The following is a 23,594-nucleotide window of genomic DNA, read 5'->3' as shown; positions in this document are numbered from 1 at the left end:
TATATTTTTCCCTTTTTTTTTAAAGCATCCTATTTTTTTAAGATTTAGTTTGTTTTTATTTATTTGACACAGACAGAGAGAGCAAGAGAGAGAGAGAGAGAGCACATGTGCACGTGCACACACACAGGCAGGGGAAGCAGCAGGCAGAGGGAGAGGGAGAGGCAGACTCCCCGAGGAGCAGAGAGCCTGATTCTGGGCTTTATCCCAGGGCCCTGGGATCATGACCTGAGCTGAACGCAGAGGCCTAACTGACTGAGCGACCCAGGCGCCCAAAATACTTTTTAAGAAAATAATAAAACAATACTTTGTTTTTAGGTGTGATTATTTGTTGAGTTAGCCACTGCATGGGTGCTGGAAGTGTTAGTCTTGTTCGTCTGAAATATCTTGTCCCTTGAACAGGGGATTTTGTCTTTTGCGGTTCATAGTGCCTAAAGAATTTAGTCCTGGTAAGTGGTTAATACTTGGTTTACTTTTGAAAGGTACTGTACCCCACGCTATAGTGAGTTTGAAGAGCTTGAACGGAAATACTGGAAAAATCTCACGTTCAATCCCCCAATCTATGGTGCAGATGTGAATGGCACTCTCTATGAAAAGGTGAGACTCACTGGAAACAGCAGCGGTTTTGTGATTTAATACCATTTAAAAAAACATTTTTTTTAAAGACTTTATTTGCTTGAGAGAGAGAGAGAGTGAGGGGGAGAGAGCATGAGAGGAGAGAGAGAGTCAGAGGGAGAAGCAGACTCCCTGCCGAGCAGGGATCCCGATACTGGACTCCATCCTGGGACTCCAGGATCATGACCTGAGCCGAAGGCAGTCGCTCAACCAACTGAGCCACCCAGGTGCCCCAATTTTTTTTTAAGGCGCCCCAATTTAATACCATTTTTATCTGACCAGCACATCGTAGGCACCTAAAAGCTGCTTTCTGAATGAGTGGCTTTGCAAAGAACCTCCACCAAGGGCTGATGTGCCGAGCTTACTTAATTGTGGGTATTTTTGCATGTGACTGAATTTTATTTCTCCCACTCTACATGTGAATTGGGCGATGTGGTGTTCTTTGCAAGGGCTGTTAGAATAGTCTGTGGGTGGTAGCTGATGAGTTCTTCAAAGGGTGGGATCACAGTTAATGAAAACGTTGGGGGAGAGGCAGTGTGGTTCCCGCAGAAAAAAGATCACCAGCTAGTGAAAGGGGTGGATATTTAAGAAGAGAAACGTATTTAGATTTTCAGAACCCTCAAACAAGATTTCTTTTCTTTTCTTTTCTTTTCTTTTTTTTTAAGATTTTATTTATTTGACACAGCTAGAGAGGGAATACAAGCAGGGCGAGTGGGAGAGGGAAAAGAGGCCTCCCGCTAAGCAGGGAGCCTGATGCGGGGCTGGATCCCAGGACCCCGGGATCATGACCTGAGCAGAAGGCAGACGCTTAACGACTGAGCCACCCAGGCGCCCCCCAAACAAGATTCTTTAGCAGAAGCTATTATAACAGAATGCATTGGATTGGGGTGTGGTGTTTTTCGGCATAAAGAACAACCTTAGATAACAGTCTTAGGAAGGAATATTTGGGATGGTTTTTGGATGATTAAAAAATCTGTAGGGAGTTGGAGGGATTATCACTCAGATTAATGTTTTTGTAAATTATTGGAAGGAAGGGATTTAAATCTCAAGTTTTTTCATGGCAATTTTTTGAGTGATGGAAAGTGAAACTTACAGATGTAAATGGCAGGCAGATACTATAAAGGTCTGGGACGGCGAGGTACAAAAGCCGGGCACGATAATCCAGAAGGGATTTATGAGAGGTGGGCTCCTAGCAGACCATTACAGTTTAGGAAGAGTATTTGGGTGACACTGTAGACTTTTTACGGAAGACACTGCCCAGTAGAAATTGGGGTTGAAGAGTCCGAAATTGGGATAGTTGATTACCATGTTGTATTTTTGGTAGCGTTAAGAGTTCTTTCCTATTTTGACGTAAGTTTTTTTAGCTTCAGATCAAACTCCTCCTCCTGGGGTTAGGAACGGGCTGGCTGTTCCCTTCTGATTTGTCTTTCATATCTTGGTTTCCTTTACCAAGTGGTATTTGGCCTTTGGAGGTCTAATTGCGTCCGTTGCAGTGGTGGCTGTGAAGAGTGAGTGAGGGGGGCTGTGGTTTTGGGGTCGAGGCTGTTTCCACATTATTCCACATCTTTCATTAGAGGTGACAGGTCACCTATTGCCTCTTCTGTGATTTGTAGGTTAAGAGCCTTAGTTTATTTTTACTATAATTGCCCTTAACTGTGATTTTCTTTGCAGCACGTAGATGAGTGGAATATCGGCCGACTGAAAACAATCCTGGACCTGGTGGAGAAGGAGAGTGGGATCACCATCGAGGGTGTGAACACCCCGTACCTGTACTTTGGCATGTGGAAGACCTCTTTTGCCTGGCACACCGAAGACATGGACCTCTACAGCATCAACTACTTGCACTTCGGAGAGCCGAAGTCCTGGTAAAGCTGGGCTGCCCTTGGCTCTGGGGCTTCTCGGGCCACCACAGGACTCTCAGCTCTTGTGTGCCTACACGGTACCTCAGGATCTGGTTAAAAGGCAGATTTTGCTTCAGGAGGCCTGGCCTGGGACTGGCATTTGACATTGTCACCAGGTGTTTCAGCCAGGGGCTGCTGTTGGAGCCTGGTGCTCAGACTGGTCTGTGAAGAGCAGGGCTCTAGGTGGCAGAGCGTTTAATACCCCTGTGTGAAAAGCTAAGTTGGCTGAGTTACTGAGAGCCCCAGAGGCTCTTGCAGGCTCTCCCACTGTGATTAATTTTTCTGAACAGGCCTGAGGCATTTCTTAGAGGCAGGCTTCTAAGACTGGAGGCACTCCTTCAGGTAACAGAAAGCTTTTTTTTCCTCATGGAAAAAATACTTGGTGAGCAGCACTGTGTGCTTAACCCTGAGAGGGGATGCAAGGCTTCTCAGCGTATCCTTCCTGCTCTCCAGGATGTTCTCAGTCTAGTTGGGGAGAGAAAGATCTGTTCTCTCCTCTCTCCCTGTGCTGACCCGTCTCTCAGTCCCAGCATTTTAGTGAAGGTGCTATGTTGGACAGCAGTGACCAAAACAGATGAGGCATCCATTCACATAGGTAGGAGACTGAACATGTGAGGAAATAAATACACTGAAAGAAGTTCTGATGGGTGCTCTAGGTCCGTATAGGAAGGGTACGTGAACATGGGGTGGGTATTGGAGAAGGCTTCCCTGGGAGAGGTGACAACGAAGCTGAGCCCTAACATGAGGAGGCCTAGCTGACTGGGAAGATGGCGGGTTTGGGGCAGGGAAGACTGAGGAGAGCGTGTCCAGGCAGTTGGAACAACACATACAGGGAGCCTAAGTTGAGAGAGAGCACGATGTCTTCACAAACTAGAGGAAGTCCGTTGTGGTGCGGGTGCTGTGTATTAGGAGGGAAGAGCTAGGAGGCCGGCAGGGACACCATGGGCCAGGTCACGAGGAGTCGTACAAACTGCATCTTCATTTCCTTTGCCAGCATCTTCAGCTGCCTCTTTTTCTCAGAGGTTTTCCTTTCTTTTTTCAGATGCTTTCCAGTTTCTAATCATGGTGGGGGCAACCTTCTGAGCTTCTGTTCACCCCCTAACTGCTGTCGCATTTCTTTTCTTAGATGGCTAGACTTCTAGAATCTGTATGTGTTGCTTTTGTGTCTTTTGCCTTTTTAGTCCTAAATTCCCTGAGGTTGGATTTTCATTATTCTGTAGAGAGAAGATTTTCTGGTTATTACACGTGCTCTTTAGGTCATTGGAAGAGGGACCTCTAGAGACTTCTGGTCAATGTTGCCTGATGGACCCAAGTCCTTTGGATGAGCAGCATTTTCTGCTCCTCCCCATCTGTTTCATAATGAAATTATTTGGGATGAGAAATTTTTGTTGGGGAATGATCTTTAGAGTCAATTATGAAGGTTAAAGTAGACTTACTATGAGTTTCAGAATATAAAGTTTTAACAGTGTTGTGAAAATTTTAAGTGGTTCCGTGGTTTCTCTCTCTCTCTCTCTTTTTTTTTTTTTTTAAGATTTTATTTATTTATTTGTCAGAGAGAGAGGGAGAGAGAGCAAGCACAGGCAGACAGAATGGCAGGCAGAGGCAGAGGGAGAAGCAGGCTCCCCGATGAGCAAGGAGCCCGATGTGGGACTCGATCCCAGGACGCTGGGACCATGACCCGAGCCGAAGGCAGCTGCTTAACCAACTGAGCCACCCAGGCGTCCCTCTCTCTCTCTTTTTAATTGGGGCACCTGAGTGACTCAGTCACTTAAGTGTTGTTGTTTTTTGTTTTATTTAATGAGGAACAATTTCTCTTGCATCTCACTACCCTGCAGGGTGGAGGAGTAATTAATTATTGGGTAATCAGTGTAGCTGTTACAGAGATGAAGAGAAAAATGGGCTCAGCAGCATCTCTGGGGCCTGGTCTGTGGTATCAAATCCCATTTTCACCTCGTTTTCCATTCCTCTTCTATCCTATCCCAGTTAGGCCTTTTTAGGCTGTGCCAGGAGCACTTAATGCTATCCTTTTAAAGAAAAAAAATTTTTTTTTAAAATATTTTATTTGACAGAGAGCGAGAGAGGGAATACAAGGAGGGGAAGTGGGAGAGGGAGAAGCAGGCTTCCCACCAAGCAGGGAGTCCGATGCTGGGCAGGACTCTGGGATCATGACCTGAGCCAAAGGCAGACACGTAATGACTGAGCCACCCAGGCACCCCCAAAATTTTTATTTCTTGAACATTATAAAGGAGAGTAACGCTGATTACATACCATAAATTCTGGCTCTTGTCTCGGTAAATGAAAGGATATAAGAGAAACATATTCACTCGTACTTACTTGTGGGCTCCTCCCTCCTGGCCCCCAGTAGTCTAACAAATCATTTCTCCAGACTCCTTTCTAGTTTTTGTGGTTAGGAAGTTGAAAAATCTGTTATTTTATGAGGAAAAAAAAGCTTTCTGTCACCTGAAGGAGTGCCTCCAGTCTTAGTCTCCCTGTTTGAGGGAGAGCTGTTTTGAGAATGGGAAAGAGTTCCTTAACCCCCTATAGTGTCCTCTGCTCCACATCCGACGCTTCTCTGTGACTGCAGGTACTCGGTTCCCCCGGAGCATGGAAAGCGGCTGGAGCGCCTTGCCAAAGGTACTGTGACTCCTCCCTGTGCTGGGTCAGACCTCCCCGTGTGCTGTGCTCCTTGTTCTAAAATGTCCGTTCCCTGGTCAGATGCTTATGTTGTCCTTCCTCAGGCCTGTGTGTAGGGGGTGAGCTGGGCTGCCAGATTGGTTACCCCAGCAGAGCAATTAAATTGGAAACTTTCTCCATTTGTCCTGGGAGGGGACTAAATAATTCTTTTTTTTTTTTTTTTTTGACTGCTAAGTAAGTAATTCTTCGTCTTTGCCTCAGTTTTATCAGGCATGGGTTTATTTGACCAGAGATCGTGTACCATGCATATTGGGTCTTGTTCTCCTGTCGGAAACCCAAATGTGAAAATTCGGTTTTTGTGCTTTTGTTCAAGTGGATTTTAATAAGTTTGTACCTCCATAGAGCCTGTTTCTGGAGAGCTTGGGTGATCTGCATTGTGGATGTGTTACTAACGAAGGACTGAGGGATTCAGGTTAACAGAGGAAGGTCCTAAACAGTTTGAAGGCTTTTTGGAAGAACAGGGGAGCTTGGGTGATCTCAGTCTCCCAAACAGAATTTGATTACCCACGTAACAGCTTGCACGGGAGAGAGCCTAGGGGCTCACTGTAGAATCTTAGGATTAGCTTGAAGCTAGAAGGATCTGTGGTGATTTTATCCTCCTCATCATCTGGATGAGATGCCCAAGGGTACAGCATCTCTAGGGTTGAAGAGCTGGCGTGGAGCAGTGTCTTAACCTGGGCCCATGTTCCTTGCAACAGGTTTTTTCCCTGGAAGTGCTCAAAGCTGCGAGGCTTTTCTCCGCCATAAGATGACCTTGATTTCCCCTTTAATGCTGAAGAAATACGGAATTCCCTTTGACAAGGTGAGCTGATTTTATATACAGAAGTCTTTCGTGTTACCCTTTCTGGTCTGTTTCACCAAAGGGCTTTAATCTAGTTCATCCTTCTGTACCAGGCATGGGCCAGAGCTAGCCTATATAGCAGTACTTTGATATACGAGGATATTGAAGGTGGGAAGGCAGCTTCCCAGTGCCCGAGCAGCTCTGGTCCCCTTGAACACTGTTGATTTGGAGGAATGGTCACTTACAGTGATGGGGTCGGATATGATAGGGCTTTGCATTTTACAAAGACCCCCGGTAGTTCTAGGACTTTCCCTGGGTTACTCAGCGAAGCTCGCGGCGCTGGAGGTCAGACGTCCAGCTGGGTAGACTTCAGCCATTTGCTGTGGCTGCTTCAAGTCCGCTCTTGTTCAGGTCACTCAAGAAGCTGGAGAATTCATGATCACTTTCCCGTACGGTTACCATGCCGGCTTTAACCATGGCTTCAACTGTGCGGAGTCCACCAATTTTGCTACCCGGCGGTGGATCGAATATGGCAAGCAAGCAGTGCTGGTAAGTTTGTCTGGTTTCTTTCTGTAACGCCGTGCCCGAAAAGGTCTGGTGAGCAAATTCTTGTTAGCTACACTGGCTGGCGATTAGAACGTTCTTTGAACTGCCGGAATTCAGAAACGGAGTGACAGGAATGGGCAGAAGTGCCCCCATATTGTGTTCATCTAGAATTGTAAAAAGTTCAGGTTTGGGCCACCTCAAGTGAGGTTTCCATGCTTACATCCATTGAGCTTGAAAACCACACCCGCACACACTGGTGCTTCTTGCTTTGGCCCCTGTGGGTTTTCTCTGAGAAGTTCTTCGGGTTAGGGAAGCAGGCAGGGCTAGACATCTGACTGGGCACACCTGCTCCTGTGGGCCTGGCTGGGCTAGAGCACGGATGGAAGGCGGGCGTCCGCCTTCCCGGGCGTGAGTGCGGAGCTTCGTTGCGGTGTTTTTCTGTGCAGCCTGGCAAAGGGCCTGGGTGGGCACACCCCAGCGCCGCTCATGCCTGCCTGCTTTTTCCCTGCTTCCCCCCCATGCTCAAAGGTTCCGCAAGGCCAGTCGGCTCTCAGCTGTGAGTGCCAGCAGTTTGGCTTTAAATAGGCTTGTATCTTTATTTCACTTGGGGGAAGGAGATGGGATATGGGGGTCGTGGAGAAGCCGTTAAAGCATGCTGACTGGAGCTCTCCTGGTTCCCTGGGACAGTGCTCCTGTAGGAAGGACATGGTGAAGATCTCCATGGACGTGTTTGTGAGGAAGTTCCAGCCAGAAAGGTACAAGCTTTGGAAAGCTGGGAAGGACAGCACAGTTATCGACCATACTCTGCCCACGCCAGAAGCAGCCGAGTTCCTTAAGGAGAGTGAACTGCCCCCAAGAGCCAGAAACGAGGAGTGTCTGGAGGAAGATGACATGGAAGGGCTTGAGGATGGAGAGGAGGGTGACTTAAAGAGAAGGTAACCCGGCGGCCCTCTGGGCCCAGCTGTTTGAGGGAGAGGTGCTTGGGCAGCTTCCGTAACCTGTCGAGAGGCTGTTTCTAAGTGGGGTGTTGGAGCCACAGCTGAGGGAATTTTTATTCTTGGTAAAGGCTCTAGAATCCTCAGAGCAAGGGCATCCAGGCTCTTCCTTAACAGCCACCACCCAGGAATGACCACATCTGTATGTGGACCTGTAACTGGCTGGAGCGAAGGTCACATACAAAGAGAACGCAGCTCCCTCTGAGCCAGAAAAGTCATTTTCTCATTGCCACCTGAGACTTTTTTTTTTTTTTTTTTAATTTATTGTCTTAAGTAGGCTCCATGCCCAACTTGAACTTATCACCTTGAGATTAAGAGTTGCATGCTCTACTGACCCATACAGGTGCCCTGGCACATGAGGCAGTTTTTACAGAGGAGAATGTCGTGGCTGGAATGAGACCCACAGGGGCTGGGGGGTGGCAGGATTGAGGTTGGCCAGTGTCCTCGGTGTCTGAGCGGGAGGATCTGTCTTCTGCCTTGAGCCACATGGAGAAGAAAGGAGAACTGGTTACGGGGTAGCCAGGAGCTCCGCCAGGTACTCAGCGTACCTCATAAGCCTGACATCCAACCTCTGAGGGGGCTGGGGATGTTCCTGTTTCCCACTGGATAAAATAGGCAGGGAGAGGTGAAGTCCCATGTCTCCCACAGACGAGAGGTGGGACTCAAGCTTGAGGCGCAGTGGACAGGCTCTGGCTGTTCGCTCATTTTGGGTCATGTGTGATGTGGGTGAATGTGTGTGGATGTGACTGTGTTTGTGGGCCCTTCAAAAGTGTGCTCTCTTCCTCACAGCCTCGCCAAACATCGTATAGGGACCAAGAGGCACCGGGTTTGTCTTGAAATACCTCAGGAGGTGAGTCAGAGTGACCTCTTCCCCAAGGAGGAGCTGAGTTCTGGACAGTACGATGTGGCGGAGTGTCAGGCTGCCCTCGCTCCCGTGAGGCCCACCCACAGCTCCGTACGGCAAGTCGAGGATGCTCTTCCCTTCCCAGGTCTGTTGGCTGTGATGTTTTTCCCACAGCGTCACTGGGCTCTGTTGTGGGTTAGATGCCATGTTGTGTGCTGGGTCATAGGTATTGGGGGAGATGGGTCTGTGGGCAGAGAGTGGTAGTGGAGTGTGAGAATGGCTGTGAGGAGCCCTTTGGAGAGGGGCATGCTGGGTGGAAGATAGGGGAAGTACTGCTTTCCTCTGCCTGATGAGGGGTCGGGGAGACACCGAAGTCGGGGAAGTGATGCTGACTCAACTCTTAGGAGAGAGGTTGGAGTTTTCCAGGCAGGCAGAGAGTCAGGACACCCAAAGGGGAGTAGGCAGGGGCGCCAGCATGGAGGTCTGAAACCACATGAGCTATTCGGGGAGCTGGTAGTGATTTCCTGTAACTCGATTACAGGGGTGGGATGGGTAGAAGACAGCGGTGCTAGCAGGAGATGAGGCTGGAGAAGTAGGAATGAGACGGTGAGGGGATTGGCCGCCATCTTAGAGTTTGCTCTCCTGGGGGCTTGAGGGGCTACTTGGATTTTAGGAAGGAAGTGGTGTGGACAGCCACTCTACCCGCTGGGATGGTGGTTGGGGGGCTTGGGTGAGCCTCGGGTGAGGCTTGGCGGATCTGTACGGAGGCTGACTTGGTGCACTTCCTGGCAGCTGGACAGCACTGCGGAGCGGGGCCCTGGGGCCTGGCTTCCTCTGTTCAGCACTTGCTCTAGCTTGGGGTCACCAGGCCTGCTGCGTTCAGGCCTTGGTTCCTGCAGGTGACTTCTGAGGGTCCGTTGTGTGCCAGGCTGTGCTCCATAGTAGACATAGAACCCTGGAGATAGGTGGTAGGCTGCCTACACTCCACGGGACGAACCTGGAGGCCCGGGTGGGGCTGAACAGTCAGTCCCAGATCACACAGTGACCCTGCAGGTGACAGAGCCTGAATCAGAAGCTGCACCATAGTCACTGCCTGTGTTTCTCTGTGCTTTGCCCCTTTGCTTTGCTTTGGCTTCAAATGTGCGTGGGGAAGTTGGCTCTGGCCAATGTGCGTGTGTGTTTCAGATTATTCTGACTCCTCTGAAGTCAAATTTGAAGAGCTTAAAAACGTCAAACTAGAAGAGGAGGATGAGGAGGAAGAGGAGGAACAAGAAGCAGCTGCCTTGGATCTTTCTGTGAATCCTGCTTCTCTAGGGGGACGCCTTGTCCTCTCAGGTTCGAAAAAGAAATCATCTTCTAGCCTGGGCTCCGGTTCTTCTCGAGATTCTATTTCTTCCGATTCAGAAACCAGTGAGCCTCTGTCCTGCCGAGCCCAAGGGCAGTCGGGAGTTCTCACTGTGCACAGCTATGCCAAAGGGGACGGCAGGGTCACCGTGGGAGAGCCCTGCACAAGGAAGAAAGGGGGCGCCACCGGAAGTATCAGTGAGCGGGAGCTGGCAGAGGTAAGGGCTCTGGGCAATGCTCCCTGGCTGGGATCCTGTGGAGGAGGGCGTCTGCTGGGGGTGTGGGGGTGCTTGCTGCAGGTATCCAGGATGGCAGGAGAGGCCATCAGAATGGGCCTCCAGTCTGCAGTGTCAAGCAGAAAGCCGGGTGGCACTGGTTCACTTCCACTTTGTTCTTTGCTGGGGGTTCCTTTTCTCTTGCCCCTGTGTGACTGTTCCAGAGAATCCAGGCGTCTTAATGACAGCTGCAGATCTCCAGGTGTTGGACACACCTGCCCACCCCACCTGCTCTAGAGGCATGAGGGTTAGAGTGGCAGTGGTTGCAGTCCTGTGCAGTCTGTGGGTGGGGATGCAATGGCTTTTTGTACCTGAAAATTCAAGGTTTTTTTTTCCTGAAAATCTCCACCGCCTTGTAGCCACCCATGGGAGTTCTCCCCCCCCCCCCCCATTTATTCTTCATCTCCCAGTACAGCAGTATTGATAGAGCATCTTTTTGGAGACCAGGATGAATTCCCAAAGCCGTGAATGTGAATGTTCAGGCTTTCTTCTAGAACATGCTGTCACCAAAAGCTGTTTTGTGTAAAAAGGCTCTCTGGAACTGAGTGGGACACAGCAGAGCCGTGTTGAATGCAACCAGACTCAACGCCTACCCAAGTGACCTGTTCTTACTCCCCAGCCTCACAGCTTATGGGTCAAGTTGTAGCCTTGAGTGGGGCTGGGGTGGGGTTGAAGTCAGTGCAGAAAAGTTTTAGTTATTCCCCATTTCCTTACCTTTACCTTTGAAAAATTGGTCTTCGAGAAGTTTTTATTACGAGATGTTTTGAAAGTCTGTGCAAATGGAGAACCATCCCCAGCCCCTCAAGTATACTCATCTCTGGATGTTAGCATTCAGCCTATTGGCTTTCTCTGTTCTTGGCTGAAATACTAACCCTGAACCCGTGATAAAGTTCTTCGGGTTTTCCGAGTAGAGGATGGTTGTGGTTGGTTTGTCCCTTGTCTTTCCTTTCTGCCTTCCCTCAGTCTCAGGGCTCAGTTTCTGTAGATCTCCTTTTCCACCACACGTCCATCCTTTCGTCTGGGCAGGTGCAGGCCGCTAAGCTGAGGACCGTGTTTCCTCCTTCTCGGTGCCTCTCGTGGCTGCTCTCTGCTCTCCTGTGGCAGCTTCCACAAGAGGTGGCTTTCCACCTTAGACAACGGAACCCCTTATGGTCCCTGATGCTACATCAGAGCCATTCCTCTTCGCAAAGCTCTTGGGTCCCCGTTGACCCTGCTGTCACGCTATAGGTCACACTGTCCTCGAGCAGCGTCCCCCTGACTTTCTTGCTTCTGGTTCTAGTCACAACCACAGAAGCAGCTAACGATAGCAGAGAGTTACTATATGCTAAATACTTTCTCCACATGGTTTAGACTGTATGTTACTTGTAAGTTAATCTTACCACAGAGGCAAGTTGTCTATGTGTGTTTGGTGGGAGGAGCCAACAAATCATACCCATCTTTTTTCCTCTCAAATTAGGAACCAGTTAAGGAATGGATGCAGGAGTCGGGGAAATGGAGCTCAGAATGTTACTTCGTTATCAGTTAAAATAATTGAAGGGAGTGGCTTTTAACCTATGGCCTAATGGCTCTGCTGCTCATTTAACCTCAGTGAGACAGGTTACCCACCTAGTCCCCAGGCAGCTGTGGAGGACGCAGGCCTCTCACAGTGGCTGAACGTTTTCCAGTTGCCTTTCATGTGTGGAGGACACAGACCTGAGGGTACTCCCTCCACCAGAGACAGACCCCTATGCGGTGAAGCTCACTAAGGTCCAAGGGCTGGGGAGAAAAGCCGGGAGACCTTCCATGTGGAGATACGCTGGGAGAAGGAGGTCTGACGTGCCTCTTATTCCTGCTCAAAGACCACGAGTGCCTTCCTGGCTCCTTTTTTTATATCTGTGTGGCCTTTTTTTTTTTTTTTTTTTCTTAAGATATTATTGATTTATTTGACAAGAGATCACAAGTAGGCAGAGGGGCAGGCGGAGAGAGAGAGGGGGAAGCAAGCTCCCCGCTGAGCAGAGAGCCTGATGTGGGGCTCAATCCCAGGACCCAGAGATCATGACCTGAGCCAAAGGCAGAGGCTTAACCAACTGAGCTACCCAGATGGCCTTCTTAGCCTTCTTAGTCTGATGGTAATACCATTCTCCACTGCATCGTCACCTGGCCCCTTGCCCCCAACCTCCTGGATATACTGCCTCTTTTTTTTTTTTTTTAAAGATTTTATTTATTTATTTGAAAGAGGGAGAGAGCATGAGTAAGAAGGTAAGAGCAGAGAGAGGGACAAGCAGACTCCCCACTGAGCATGGAGCCTGATGTGGGGCTCAATCCCAGGGACTCCCGAGATCATGACCTGAGCCACAACCATACACTCAACCAGTGAGCTACCCAGGTGCCCCTGCGCTACCATCTTTGAACTACTTCACATTCTTTAAAAATAACTTGGCTGCTCTGCCTCTTTGCTTTAAAACTCTGTAATGACATACAGCATGCCTGCTCGGGGCTGGGACTGTGTCTTCAGGGAGCTCAGAGTCTAGATGTGAACAAATAAATCCACTCCTTCAGGATAAGTGTTGTAGTCCAAGTGGAAGAATTAGTAGCTCAGCCTGGGGTTGGGGTTAAGAGTATGGGGAGACTGCAGAGAAGCAGGCCTTGTAGCTAGGCTGAGGGTTTGCAGGAGTGTGCGTGGCGGCTGGAGGGAAATGGGGAAGGGAGTCCAGGAGAGGAGTGTGTTCTAAATGGTGATGGTCACACATGCCAGGGTCAAAGCATGTGCAGAGTTTGGTTGGTTGCAGGCGTATGGGTCTGGAGAGGGCCTTGGGAGGTGCTGTGGAGGGTCTGTCTGCCTGTGTGCCCTGAAGCAGCTTGACTTTGGCCATGTGTTTCTGGAAATTGGAGCGTTCTAGAATACATTTTTAAGTGCACAAAGCTGCATGTGGATTCATAAAGGAATCTCACAGATGCTCTTGGCTGGGGCTTGACGGTTGTCAGTACTTGGCCACGCTTGCTTCACTTCTCCTTTTGTCATTTGAAGCACTCCTATTGTATTTGTTCTTCACATTTTAGGTTGGTTTGTTTTTAATTGTGCTAAAGTATACATGACATAAAATCTGTCATTTCAACCGCTTTTTCGTGTACCATTCAGTGGCCTCCTGTGCCTTCTTGTGTATTGTGTGGCCATCACCAGGCTGCAGGTGGCTTTGAGGTGGGAGGAGGCAGGGAGTCCTCGATGCACGTCTCTCTTGGAACAGTTCTCTTGCTGATTGGAGCCCAGCCCTTTTCAGAAGTCACTACTCGCAGAAACCGTTCGTTGCTTGCCATCTGCGCGCCCTTTTACCTCGAACACCGGCAGCGCCTGGCTGCCTTTTTACGACAGTGTGTCGCACTCTCCGGACGGTTGTCCTGGGCCAGGGAAGGCAAACTGCCAGGAGCCAGGCCCTGTGCCACACCAGCCTGGCTTCTTTGGGCACCAGCATAGTCCTAGATCTTGGCCCATGAGCCTTCTGGAAACGTGGAAGGCATGAATGGAAGTGTAGTTTTAGTAGGAAGCTGACGTCAGGATTGATTGGGTTGGAATGGGGGACTGACAGTCAAGGTTTGGGGCGGAAGCTGCACCATTTTACCCACCCTTGGAGAGGTCTGATGGCATTCTATCTATATTTGGAAGTAGCTGGGTTTTGAAGAGCACCCTTGTGGCCCTTCTGCCCCCACTTTGAGCATCCCACATGCTGTAATTCGGGCCTCTTGCTGTTCAGTTAATGTGCTGCTCTATGTCAAGGGCCCTGGTAAAAGCAGCCAGGTTGACTGACTGCTGAAGCACCAGAGCCACAGTGATGTGTCTGTTGTAACATTTCTTGTTAGTTGAAGCTGCTTTGAAAAAGTTCCCAAAACAAGGAGGGAGTAGTTGGCTATTCTCTGTTCGGGACAAGCCCCATTAAGAACATTGACCTTGACCTGGTGCCTGACATTAGAAAAGAACTTAGGAGCCTGAGCGCTAGCTCTTGCATGCAGGGGCCTGGGAGACCCTAATTGCTGTCATACCCCATCCTCCCAAAGAACCCGTGGTGGGGGGAGATTTCACTGCTCCCACTCAATGAGTGGAACACTACTTGCCTGGGCTCACACAGCTAGAGCTAGGGTTGGAACCCAGCCCTTGCTGCTACATAGTGAAGGAATTTAGAAGTCGGAGCATATCTCAGGGAAGAAGGTGATGCAGAGACCACAGAGTAGGAGGAGTAGTTAGGCCGGAAGATGAGAAAATATGGAACGGTATTTAACTATTTGAATAGATCAGACTACTTTGGTCAGAGGCAACGGGACAGTAATGGAAAGGACAGAGACTTGAGACTCGCACACCAAGTCCACCTCTGGGTGGGCCATGAGCTCCTTGAGACCGGGGATCGTGTGTCACCGGTGTCTGCATTGCTGCCACGCAAGCACGGTATGTGGGATGCATAGGCTGGCATGCAGGAGTCAATCAGAACAAACAGGGCTAGAGACTGGCATCTTCTTCCCCAGAGCTCCCTTCTGGTGTTCTTGGTCTTGACCTCTCTACTTCCAGCATTTGGACCTCCTAAATGACCTGTTTATATCTCCTACCCCACGCTCATTTCCTATTGCCGCTTTTTACAAGTTCCCAGAAACTGAGAGTCTGAGGCCAGTACAGATTTATTATCTTCCAGTTCTTCAGGAGTCTGACATGGGAGGCACCAGAGGGAGACGCCTTGTCCTGCCCAGCTTCTTCAGGCTGCTCACATTCCTTGGCCCGTGGCCTTTTTCTTCTGTCTACAAAAGCAGCCACATCCGCCGCCAAGTCTTGCTCACATCACGTCACTCAGACACCAAGTCTTCTGCTTCTGTCTTCATTATTAAGCACTGTTTGATTACACTGGGCCTGCCCAGAGAATCTAGGATAATCTCACTATTTTATCCGATGAGCAAACTTAATAATGTTTTGTCCTGTCAACATAGCATTCACAGGGATTAGAACTGCACATCTCTGGGGGACTGTTACTCTGTCTGCCGAAGGCTTAGTATCTCTCCTCTCACAGGCTTCTTCACTCTCTGCCTGTAAAACCGAATGCAGGGGCGCCTGGGTGGCTCAGTGGTTAAGTGTCTGCCTTTGGCTTAGGTTATGGTACCAGGATCGAGTCCCACATCAGGGTCCCTGCTCAGCGGGGAGCCCGCTTCTCCCTCTCCTTCTCCCGCTGTGTTTGTGTTCCCTCTCACTTGTCTCTCTTTGTTATAAATAAATAAAAATCTTTAAAAAAAAATCATATGTAGGGGTGCCTGGTTGGCTCAGTGGGTTAAAGCCTCTGCCTTCAGCTCAGGTCATGACCCCAGGGTCCTAGGATGGAGCCCCACATCGGGCTCTCTGCTCAGTAGGGGGTCTGCTTCTCTCTCTGCCTGCCTCTCTGCCTACTTGTGATCTCTGTCTGTCAAATAAATAAATAAAATCTTAAAAAGTCATATGTAGCTCCCTTTTTCAAATACAATTGGAGGGAATTCCTTATGATCTCATTTCCTCCCTTAATCTTCTCAAGAAGAGTTTTGATGCCTTCATTCCTTAGTATCTAACTTCTGTCTGCTGGAACTTATCTCAAAAAAATCCTGACAGGGGTGCCTGGGTGGCTCAGTGGGTTAATAAGCCTCTGCCTTCAGCTCAGGTCATGATCCCAGGGTCCTGGGATCGAGCCCAACATCGGGCTCTCTGCTCAGCAGGGAGCCTGTTCTCCCCTCCGCCCCCTGCCTGCTGCTCTGCCTACTTGTGATCCCTCTCTCTCTGTCAAATAAATAAAATCTTTTTTTTTTTTTAAGATTTTATTTATTATTTGACAGATAGAGATCACAAATAGGCAGAGTGGCAGGCAGAGAGAGAGGAGGAAACAGGCTCTCTGCGGAGCAGAGAGCCCAATGTGGGGCTAGATCCCAGGACCCTGAGATCATGACCTGAGCCGAAGGCACAGGCTTTAACCCACTGAGCCACCCAGGCGCCCCTAAATAAATAAAATCTTAAAAAAAAAAAATCCTGACACCTCCCAGTTGCTGTGTCCTTTGGCCCCTTCCTGCTCAGCTCTTCGGCATCCCTTGGCACTGTGGCGTTCCCCTCCTTGCTTTCTGTATTCCTCCTGTATTCTCTGTGGCTGGATCTCTTTTCTGTTTTCTTTCCTTTCCTTTCCTTTTCTAAAGGTTTTATTTATTTGAGAGAGATACTGAGAGCAAGAGCAGGGAGCAAAGGGAGAAGCAGGCTCGATCCCAGGATGATCCCAGGACGTGGAGATCATGACCTGAGCTGAAGGCAGACGCTTAATCTGCTGAGCCACCCACAGGCCCCTGGATCTCCCTTTTCTCTTCCTCCTCCTATTCCGAAAGGCTTGTTCTACATTCAGTTTATCTTCACTGGTAATAGCCACTCCCTCGGTTTCAATTCTGAACCCGGTTTCAATTCTGAACCCAGTTTCAATTCTGAACCCGATTCTCAGCATCCCTAAATCTACAGCTCTTGCTCTGACGTGCGGTCTGAACTCTCAGGCTAATTCCTTTTTGCCCCTCTGGGTGTTTCCAGAGAAACAGGGCAGTTGGTAGTGCCTATCATGTTTAACTTGGCTTTTTTTTTTTTTTTCCTTTTCCTTTTCCTTTTTTTTTTTTTTTTTTTTTTTTAACTTGGTTTGTTACTCCTCCCCCTTCATCCCCGAGAATCCTCTTAAGTCTCTCTCACCTTGATGACCCAGGCTGGAAATCCCATCATTTCTGGTTCCTTTTATTTTTTCTTACTTCTGGTCTCTGCCACTGCCACACCCCAGATACAGGCCTGTTGTCTAGGTGGTCTTCAAGGCAGAATGTAAGAAGATTATTGGGATGCAGAAATAATAGGACTTTATTTATTTACTTTTTAATTTTACTTTAAGTAAACTATGCCACAACCCTAAACTCAAAACCCTAAGATCAAGAGTCTTGTGCTCTACTGACTTAGCCAGCCAGGCTTCTCATTGGAATTCTATTTTTTTTTTTTTTAAGATTTTATTTATTTATTTGACAGAGAGAAATCACAAGTAGGCAGAGAGGCAGGCAGAGAGAGAGGAGGAAGCAGGCTCCCCGCTGAGCAGAAAGCCCGATGTGGGGCTCGAACCCAGGACCTGGGATCATGACCTGAGCCAAAGGCAGCGGCTTAATCCACTGAGCCACCCAGGCGCCCCTGGAATTCTATTTTTTTTTTTTTTTAAGATTTTATTTATTTATTTGACAGAGAGAGATCACAAGTAGACAGAGAGGCAGGCAGAGAGAGAGAGAGAGGGAAGCAGGCTCCCTGCCGAGCAGAGAGCCCGATGCGGGCCTCGATCCCAGGACCCTGAGATCATGACCTGAGCCGAAGGCAGTGGCTTAACCCACTGAGCCACCCAGGCGCCCTGGAATTCTATTTTTATCTTTATCTTTTTACAGTCTTTTTTTTTTTTTTTTTAAATTAAGATTTCTTGGGGCTTCCAGGTGGCTCAGCCAGTTAATCGTCTGCCTTCGGCTTGGGTCATGATCCCAGAGTCCTGGGACTGAGCCCCACATCGGGCTCCCTGCTCAGCAGGGAGCCTGCTTCTCCCTGTCCCTCTGCCTGTTGCTCCCCCTGCTTGTGCGCTCGTGCTTTCTGTCAAATAAATAAAATATTTAAAAATATATATTTTATTTATTTGAGAGCGAGCACGCATGTGCATGGTGGTGAGGGGAGGGAATTAGGGGCAGAGGGAGAGAATATCTGAAGTAGACCCTGTGTTGAGCGCAGAGTTCGCCACAAGGCTCCATCTCATGACCCTGATATCTCAACCTGAGCAGAAACCAGTAGTTGAATGCTTAACCGCTGCACTACTCAGGTGCCTTTATAGTCTGTTCTTGTTTCAAAATGTACGTGAGCACATTGTTGTATGTAATTTGTTAGTATGGTGGGAGTGCCTGTCTCTAAAGTTATTATTTTTTTCCATGGTAGCTCTGTGAAATAAACTTAATGGTCTAGTTTTCCAGTTTGTTTCAGCCCAAGAACCCTTTCTTTAAGTAAAATCTTACTCATTTAAAAAGTATAAATCAGGGGCGGCCTGGAGGGCTTGGTCGTTTAAGTGTCTGCCTTCAGCTCAGGTCTTGATCTCAGGGTTCTGGGATTGAGCCCCACATCAGGCTCCCTGCTCAGTGGGGAGTCTGCTTCTCTCCCTCTGCTCTGCGTACAATTCATGCTCTCTCGAGCGTGATCGCTGCTCTCTCTCTCAAATAAAATCTTTTTTTTTTTTTAAGATTTTATTTATTTATTTGTCAAAGAGAGAGAGAGCGAGCACAGGCAGACAGAGTGGCAGGCAGAGGCAGAGGGAGAAGCAGGCTCCCCACAGAACAAGGAGCCCGATGTGGGACTCGATCCCAGGATGCTGGGATCATGACCTGAGCCGAAGGCAGCTGCTTAACCAACTGAGCCACCCAGGCGTCCCTCAAATAAAATCTTTTCAAAAAAAAAGTATAAATCAAAAGCAGGGCTGTTTTGGTTGGAGGCTCTTGAGCTTTTTATTTTAAAAGATTTTATTTATTTGACAGAGAGAGCGCTTCAGCAGGGGGAGTGGCAGAGGGAGAGGCAGAAGCAGACTCTCTGCTGAGCAGGGAGCCTGATGCAGGGAGCCTGGTGCAGGGCTCGATCCCAGGACCCTGGTATCACGACCTGAGCCTACGCTTAACGACTGAGCCACCCAGGCACCCCGAGGGGCCTTCTTGATGTGCACTTGGGAAATTGTTGGTTTAGCCTGGCTTAACTCGACTGAGCACCTAGGGGTCTCTGAATTAGTATTTTTAAAAGATTTTTTGGGTAAATAAGCAGATTACTGGGTTGTTAGGTAATGTTGTTTTTAATTTTTTTAAAAACTGCCATATTGTTTTCCACAGTGGCTGCACCAGTTGCATTCCCATTAACAGCAAAAGGGTTCCTTTTTCTCCATGTCTTCATCGATACCTGTTTCTTGTGTTAATTTTTGCCATACTGAGGTGTGAAGTGATACCTTGTCATGCTTTTGATCTGTATTTCCGTAATGATGAGTAATGTTGAGCATCTTGTCATGTGTCTGTGGGCCATTTGGGTGTTTTCTTTAGAGAAATGTCTGTTCTCCTGTCTTCTGCTCAGTTTTAATTGGATTATTTGGTTTTGGGTTATTGTTGGGTTTTGGGTATTTGTGTCATAGGAGTTCTTTATGTATTTTGTATACTAACCCTTTATCGGATATATTTTTTGTAAGTGTCTTCTCTGATTCCGTAGGCTGCCTTTTAGTTTTGTTGATTGTTTTCTTCACTGTGCAGAAGCTTTTTATTTTGCTTGCTGTAGTCCCAATTGGTTATTTTTGCTTTTGTTTCCTTGCCTCAGGAGAGACCTATCTAGAAAAAAGTTGTTGCAACCAATGTCAGAGAAATTACTGCCTGTGCTCTTTTCTAGAATTTTTATGGTTTCAGGTCTCACATTTAGGTCTTTAATGCATTTTGAATTAATTTTTGTGTCTGATAAAAGAAATTGGTCCAGTTTCATTCTTTTGCCTGTGGCTGTCCAGTTTTCCAAACACCATTTGTTGAAGAGACTCTTTTCCCTGTGGCATATACTTATGTTATTAATTAGTTGAATCTTAGTTGACTATATAGTTGTGGGTTTACTCCTGGATTTTCTGTGCCATTGATCTGTGAGTCTGTCTGCCATTAACATACTCTTTTGATTATAGCATCTTTGTAACATAACTTGAAGTCTGGAATTGTGATGCCTCTAGCTTTTTCTTTTTCAAAATTGTTTCAGCTACTAGGGGTCTTTTGTGGTTCCATTCAAATGTGAGGATTGTTCTAGATCTGTGAAAAATGCTCTTGCTATTTTGATAGAGATTACATTAACTGTGTAGATTGTTCTGGGTAGTGTAGACATTTTAACAGTGTTTCCTCTTCCAATTCATGAGCATGGAATGAATGCCTTTCCATTTCTTTGTGTTGCCTTCAATTTTTTTTCATCAGTGGTTTTTTTTTTTTAATTTTTTTTTTTCCTCATCACTGTTTTCTATTTTTCAGGGTACAGGTCTGTCACTTCTTTGGTTAAGTTTATTTCTAGGTATCTTATTATTTTGTCATAATTGTAAAGGGGATTGTTTTCTTAATTTCTCTTTTTGCTCCTTCATTATTGGTGTATAGAAATGCAGATTTCTGTAGGTTGATTTTGTATCCTGTGACTTTACTGAATTCCTTTATCAGTTCTAGCAGTTTTTTGGTGGCATCTCGGGTTTTCTGTATATGGTATTGTGTCATCTGTAAGTGGTGAAAATTTTACTACTTCCTTATCCGTTTGGGTGCCTTTTATTTCTTGTCTGATTGCTGTGGCTAGGACTTCCGGTATTGTTGAATAAAGTGAGGAGATTGGACATTCTTGTCTTGTTCCTGACCTTAGAGGAAAAGCTCTATTTTTTCCCATTGAGGATGTTAGCTGTGGATTTTTCCTATATGGCCTTAATTATGTTGAGTTATGTTCCCTCTAAACTTACTCTATTGAGGATTTTGATCATGAATGGGTATTGTACTTTGTAAAGTGCTTTTTCTGAGAGGATGACTGAGTTTTAAATACATTGATTGGAAAGAAACTCATGTGGTATTACTGACTCTGTCTTGTACATTCTAAACCTAATTGCATTTGCTCTGCCATTATCTAAATACAGCGCTAATTACATTGACTTTTGCTTTTGTAGCTAGGCTGGAGTTTTAATTTTTTTTTTTTTAAGATTTTATTTATTTGACAGAGAGGGATCACAAGTAGGCAGAGAGGCAGGCAGAGAGAGAGAGGGGAGGAAGCAGGCTCCCTGTGGAGCAGAGAGCCCGACACGGGGTTCGATCCCAGGACCCTGGGATCATGACCTGAGCTGAAGGCAGAAGCTTTAACCCACTGAGCCACCCAGGCGCCCCTAGGCTGGAGTTTTAGATGTGCACTCTGTCCTGTTTCCATGAGGAAACTAACTGAGGAATGAACAGTATCAGCTAGAGCTGAGGGCTTGACAGCCCATCAGGAGAGGCTGGCCTATTTTACTTTAGTGGGTCAGCTATTCCTCACCCCTTCGGATGTCCTCTAGCTTTACAAGTCCAATGGCCTAGCTTCTTGGCCCTTTGTGACAGGTGCTGCTGCCCTTCTGGTTCAAGAAAAGGGGCACCTGGTTTCTCTGGGGCTCTGGGAGACGCAGTCTCATGACTGCGAGCTTAAGGGAGGGGGCGTGGCATTCCTGTAGAGTACATTTATTTATTTATTTATTTATTTTTTTAAAGATTTTTTATTTATTTATTTGACAGAGAGAGATCACAAGCAGGCAGAGAGGCAGGCAGAGAGAGAGGAGGAAGCAGGCTCCCCGCTGAGCAGAGAGCCCGACGCGGGGCTCGATCCCAGGACCCTGAGATCATGACCCGAGCGGAAGGCAGCGGCTTAACCCACTGAGCCACCCAGGCGCCCCAAGAGTACATTTATTTTTTGTACATTTGTTTCAGGCTGCTTCTGAGAGGAACAGGAGCCACACTTGCGAGGCACAAATTTTGCCCTAAAATGTTTACATAATCCTAGTTTAGATTAGTTTGCACGGTACTGTCATTTTGGTTTTTCCAAAGCCAGGTGTGTTCTGTTTGGCTTTATATTTCTTTGTGTCTCTCGGTGCCTGTTCTTTCCCTTGCCTTTCATTGTAAGACCAACTTCTGCTATGTCCCAAAGTGGAGACAAGACCAATTTGATCTCTTCTTGTGCTTTGCCCAGGTGGCAGATGAATACATGTTTTCCCTGGAGGAGAACAAGAAGTCCAAGGGCCGTCGTCAGCCCTTAAGCAAGCTCCCCCGCCATCACCCACTCGTGTTGCAGGATTGCGTCAGTGATGATGGTAAGTGTTTTTCCCTCCTCACCAGGAAGAGGAAAGGGTTTCACCCCATTAGGACTCGCAGTGACAGGACATTGGGATGCCCAGCTGAGTGTCAGCGGTGGGCCAGTGGCTTAGCTCTTCTCCCAGGTACTCCGCAAAGAGGACAGGATCTCACTTGATGCTTAATTTGTAATCATATTTCTTTGTATGTCTGTGTATCTTGTAATGTGTCTAATACAGGGTGATCGCATACAGGGTTTTCTCTTTCTCTATTAGGAGGTACAGGCTGATTTTTCTGGATAGCACTTCTGTCAATGATGCCAAGCCCAATGCTGAATGTGTAGCTACAGAGATAACTAAGATATGTCCATGCCCTCAAAAGCTCACAAGGTAGTGGGGCAAACTGACAGGTAAACAGATCCAAAGAAAGGAGATGTTAAACAGCACAGAAGGGTGCGCAAAGAGAGATTCAGAGGGAGCTGCTCATTTTGGCCAGGTCAGGGTGGGGCTGGGTGGGGCCAGAGTGAGGTTGGGGGAGACTGAAGAGGGAGGCCTTGCTCTAGTGAGTTTTAAGTGGCCAGACTGACATTAAAAGGATTGCTGCTAGTGACTGCTTCTTGAGAATGGCTTTGAGGGCAACAGATGGGCTTTTGTCTTGGTCTCTGAGAGACAGGGGAGGGTCTGAAGCAGGATGATGGTGGTAAGGATGGGGAGGGATGTAGTGAAGGTGTTGGGAGCACAAAGTCAGTTGGATTTGGGGGTTGGGTGTAGACCTGTGAGTGTGGTAGGGACTGAAGAAACCTGAGTTCAGTGCCTCCTTGACTTCTAGCTTTGGTTGGGATTAGAAACCTTTGTTTAGTGTCTGTGGAGGATGTAGACTTGGGGCCAAGCAGAGGTGGCGTTTGATACCTTTTTAAAAAAAATTATTCAGGATGGGGCACCTGGATGGCTCAGTTGGTTAAGTGTCCGACTCTTGATTTCAGCTCAGATCATGATCTCAGGGGTCATAGGATAGAGCCTTGTGCCAGGCCCTGCACTCAGCGGGATCTGCTTGAGATTCCTTTCCTTTTGTTCTCCCTCTGCCCCCAACCCCTGTGCTTGCTTTCTCTCTCTCAAATAAATATTAAAAATTTTTATAAAACTTTTTTTTTTTTTTTTTTTTTTTACTTGAAGTGTAGTTGACACGGGACAACTGTGTTACGCTGTGCTGACCAAGTGTAGCTACTGTCTGTTTGATGCCTTTACCTGGAGTACGTGAGGCTGCCGGGGGGAGGACAGAGGCTGGGATAGGAGGGCAGGAAGAGGGGCCTGTGATGGAGACAGAAGGGGAAAGGCAGGGATCGGGGTGGAACTGGGAACTTCGTCTATCGCTGAAGCTCAGGGTTGTTGCCATCAGCTCAGTGTGGTCTTTTTTATGCGGCCTGGAGCTCAGAGTTCCAGGAATGTGACAGTGCGTGGGTGAGTCTCTGGCAGGTCCTTGTTAAAATTGCCTAATGCCGGGCCCTTTCTTACCCTGCCCCATCCTTCCTGGCACCAGTTCTGGCTGGGAAGATCCAGAGTCTGACCAGCCTCTCTGCTCCATAAGCAAGCCCCACATTCTCTTTCTGATCTGATGCTGGTGCCCACCTCTGCTGTTTCCCTCGGTGGTAGGATTGTGATAAGTAGGTGGGGAAAGTCTCTTGAGATTCAAGGCCAGACCTTGAGTCAGAGTCTTAGGAAGTCTTCTGTGCTCTTGCTCTGGCCCAGAGGGGGCTTGGGTTCT

The 23,594-nt window shown here is 47.8% G+C and overlaps 1 protein-coding gene across 2 annotated transcripts in view; it reads left to right on the top strand.

The window, feature by feature from the left end:
• KDM4A (lysine demethylase 4A) overlaps window positions 1-23,594 on the top strand; it is a 48,802-nt gene that overhangs the window by 6,701 nt on the left and 18,507 nt on the right. For both annotated transcript variants that reach the window (XM_047727344.1, XM_047727343.1), the window contains exons 4-12: window positions 480-594; window positions 2,284-2,477; window positions 5,098-5,147; window positions 5,906-6,009; window positions 6,400-6,537; window positions 7,222-7,469; window positions 8,319-8,518; window positions 9,559-9,935; window positions 21,733-21,853. In XM_047727344.1, coding sequence (XP_047583300.1) covers window positions 480-594; window positions 2,284-2,477; window positions 5,098-5,147; window positions 5,906-6,009; window positions 6,400-6,537; window positions 7,222-7,469; window positions 8,319-8,518; window positions 9,559-9,935; window positions 21,733-21,853 — 1,547 coding nt within the window. The remainder of the gene's footprint in view (window positions 1-479; window positions 595-2,283; window positions 2,478-5,097; window positions 5,148-5,905; window positions 6,010-6,399; window positions 6,538-7,221; window positions 7,470-8,318; window positions 8,519-9,558; window positions 9,936-21,732; window positions 21,854-23,594) is intronic.

Source organism: Lutra lutra, chromosome 4 (assembly GCF_902655055.1).
Source record: "Lutra lutra chromosome 4, mLutLut1.2, whole genome shotgun sequence".
NCBI classification, from domain to species: domain Eukaryota; kingdom Metazoa; phylum Chordata; class Mammalia; order Carnivora; family Mustelidae; genus Lutra; species Lutra lutra.
Note: the sequence above shows the minus strand (reverse complement) of the source record. Positions and strands in the feature narration are given on the sequence as shown.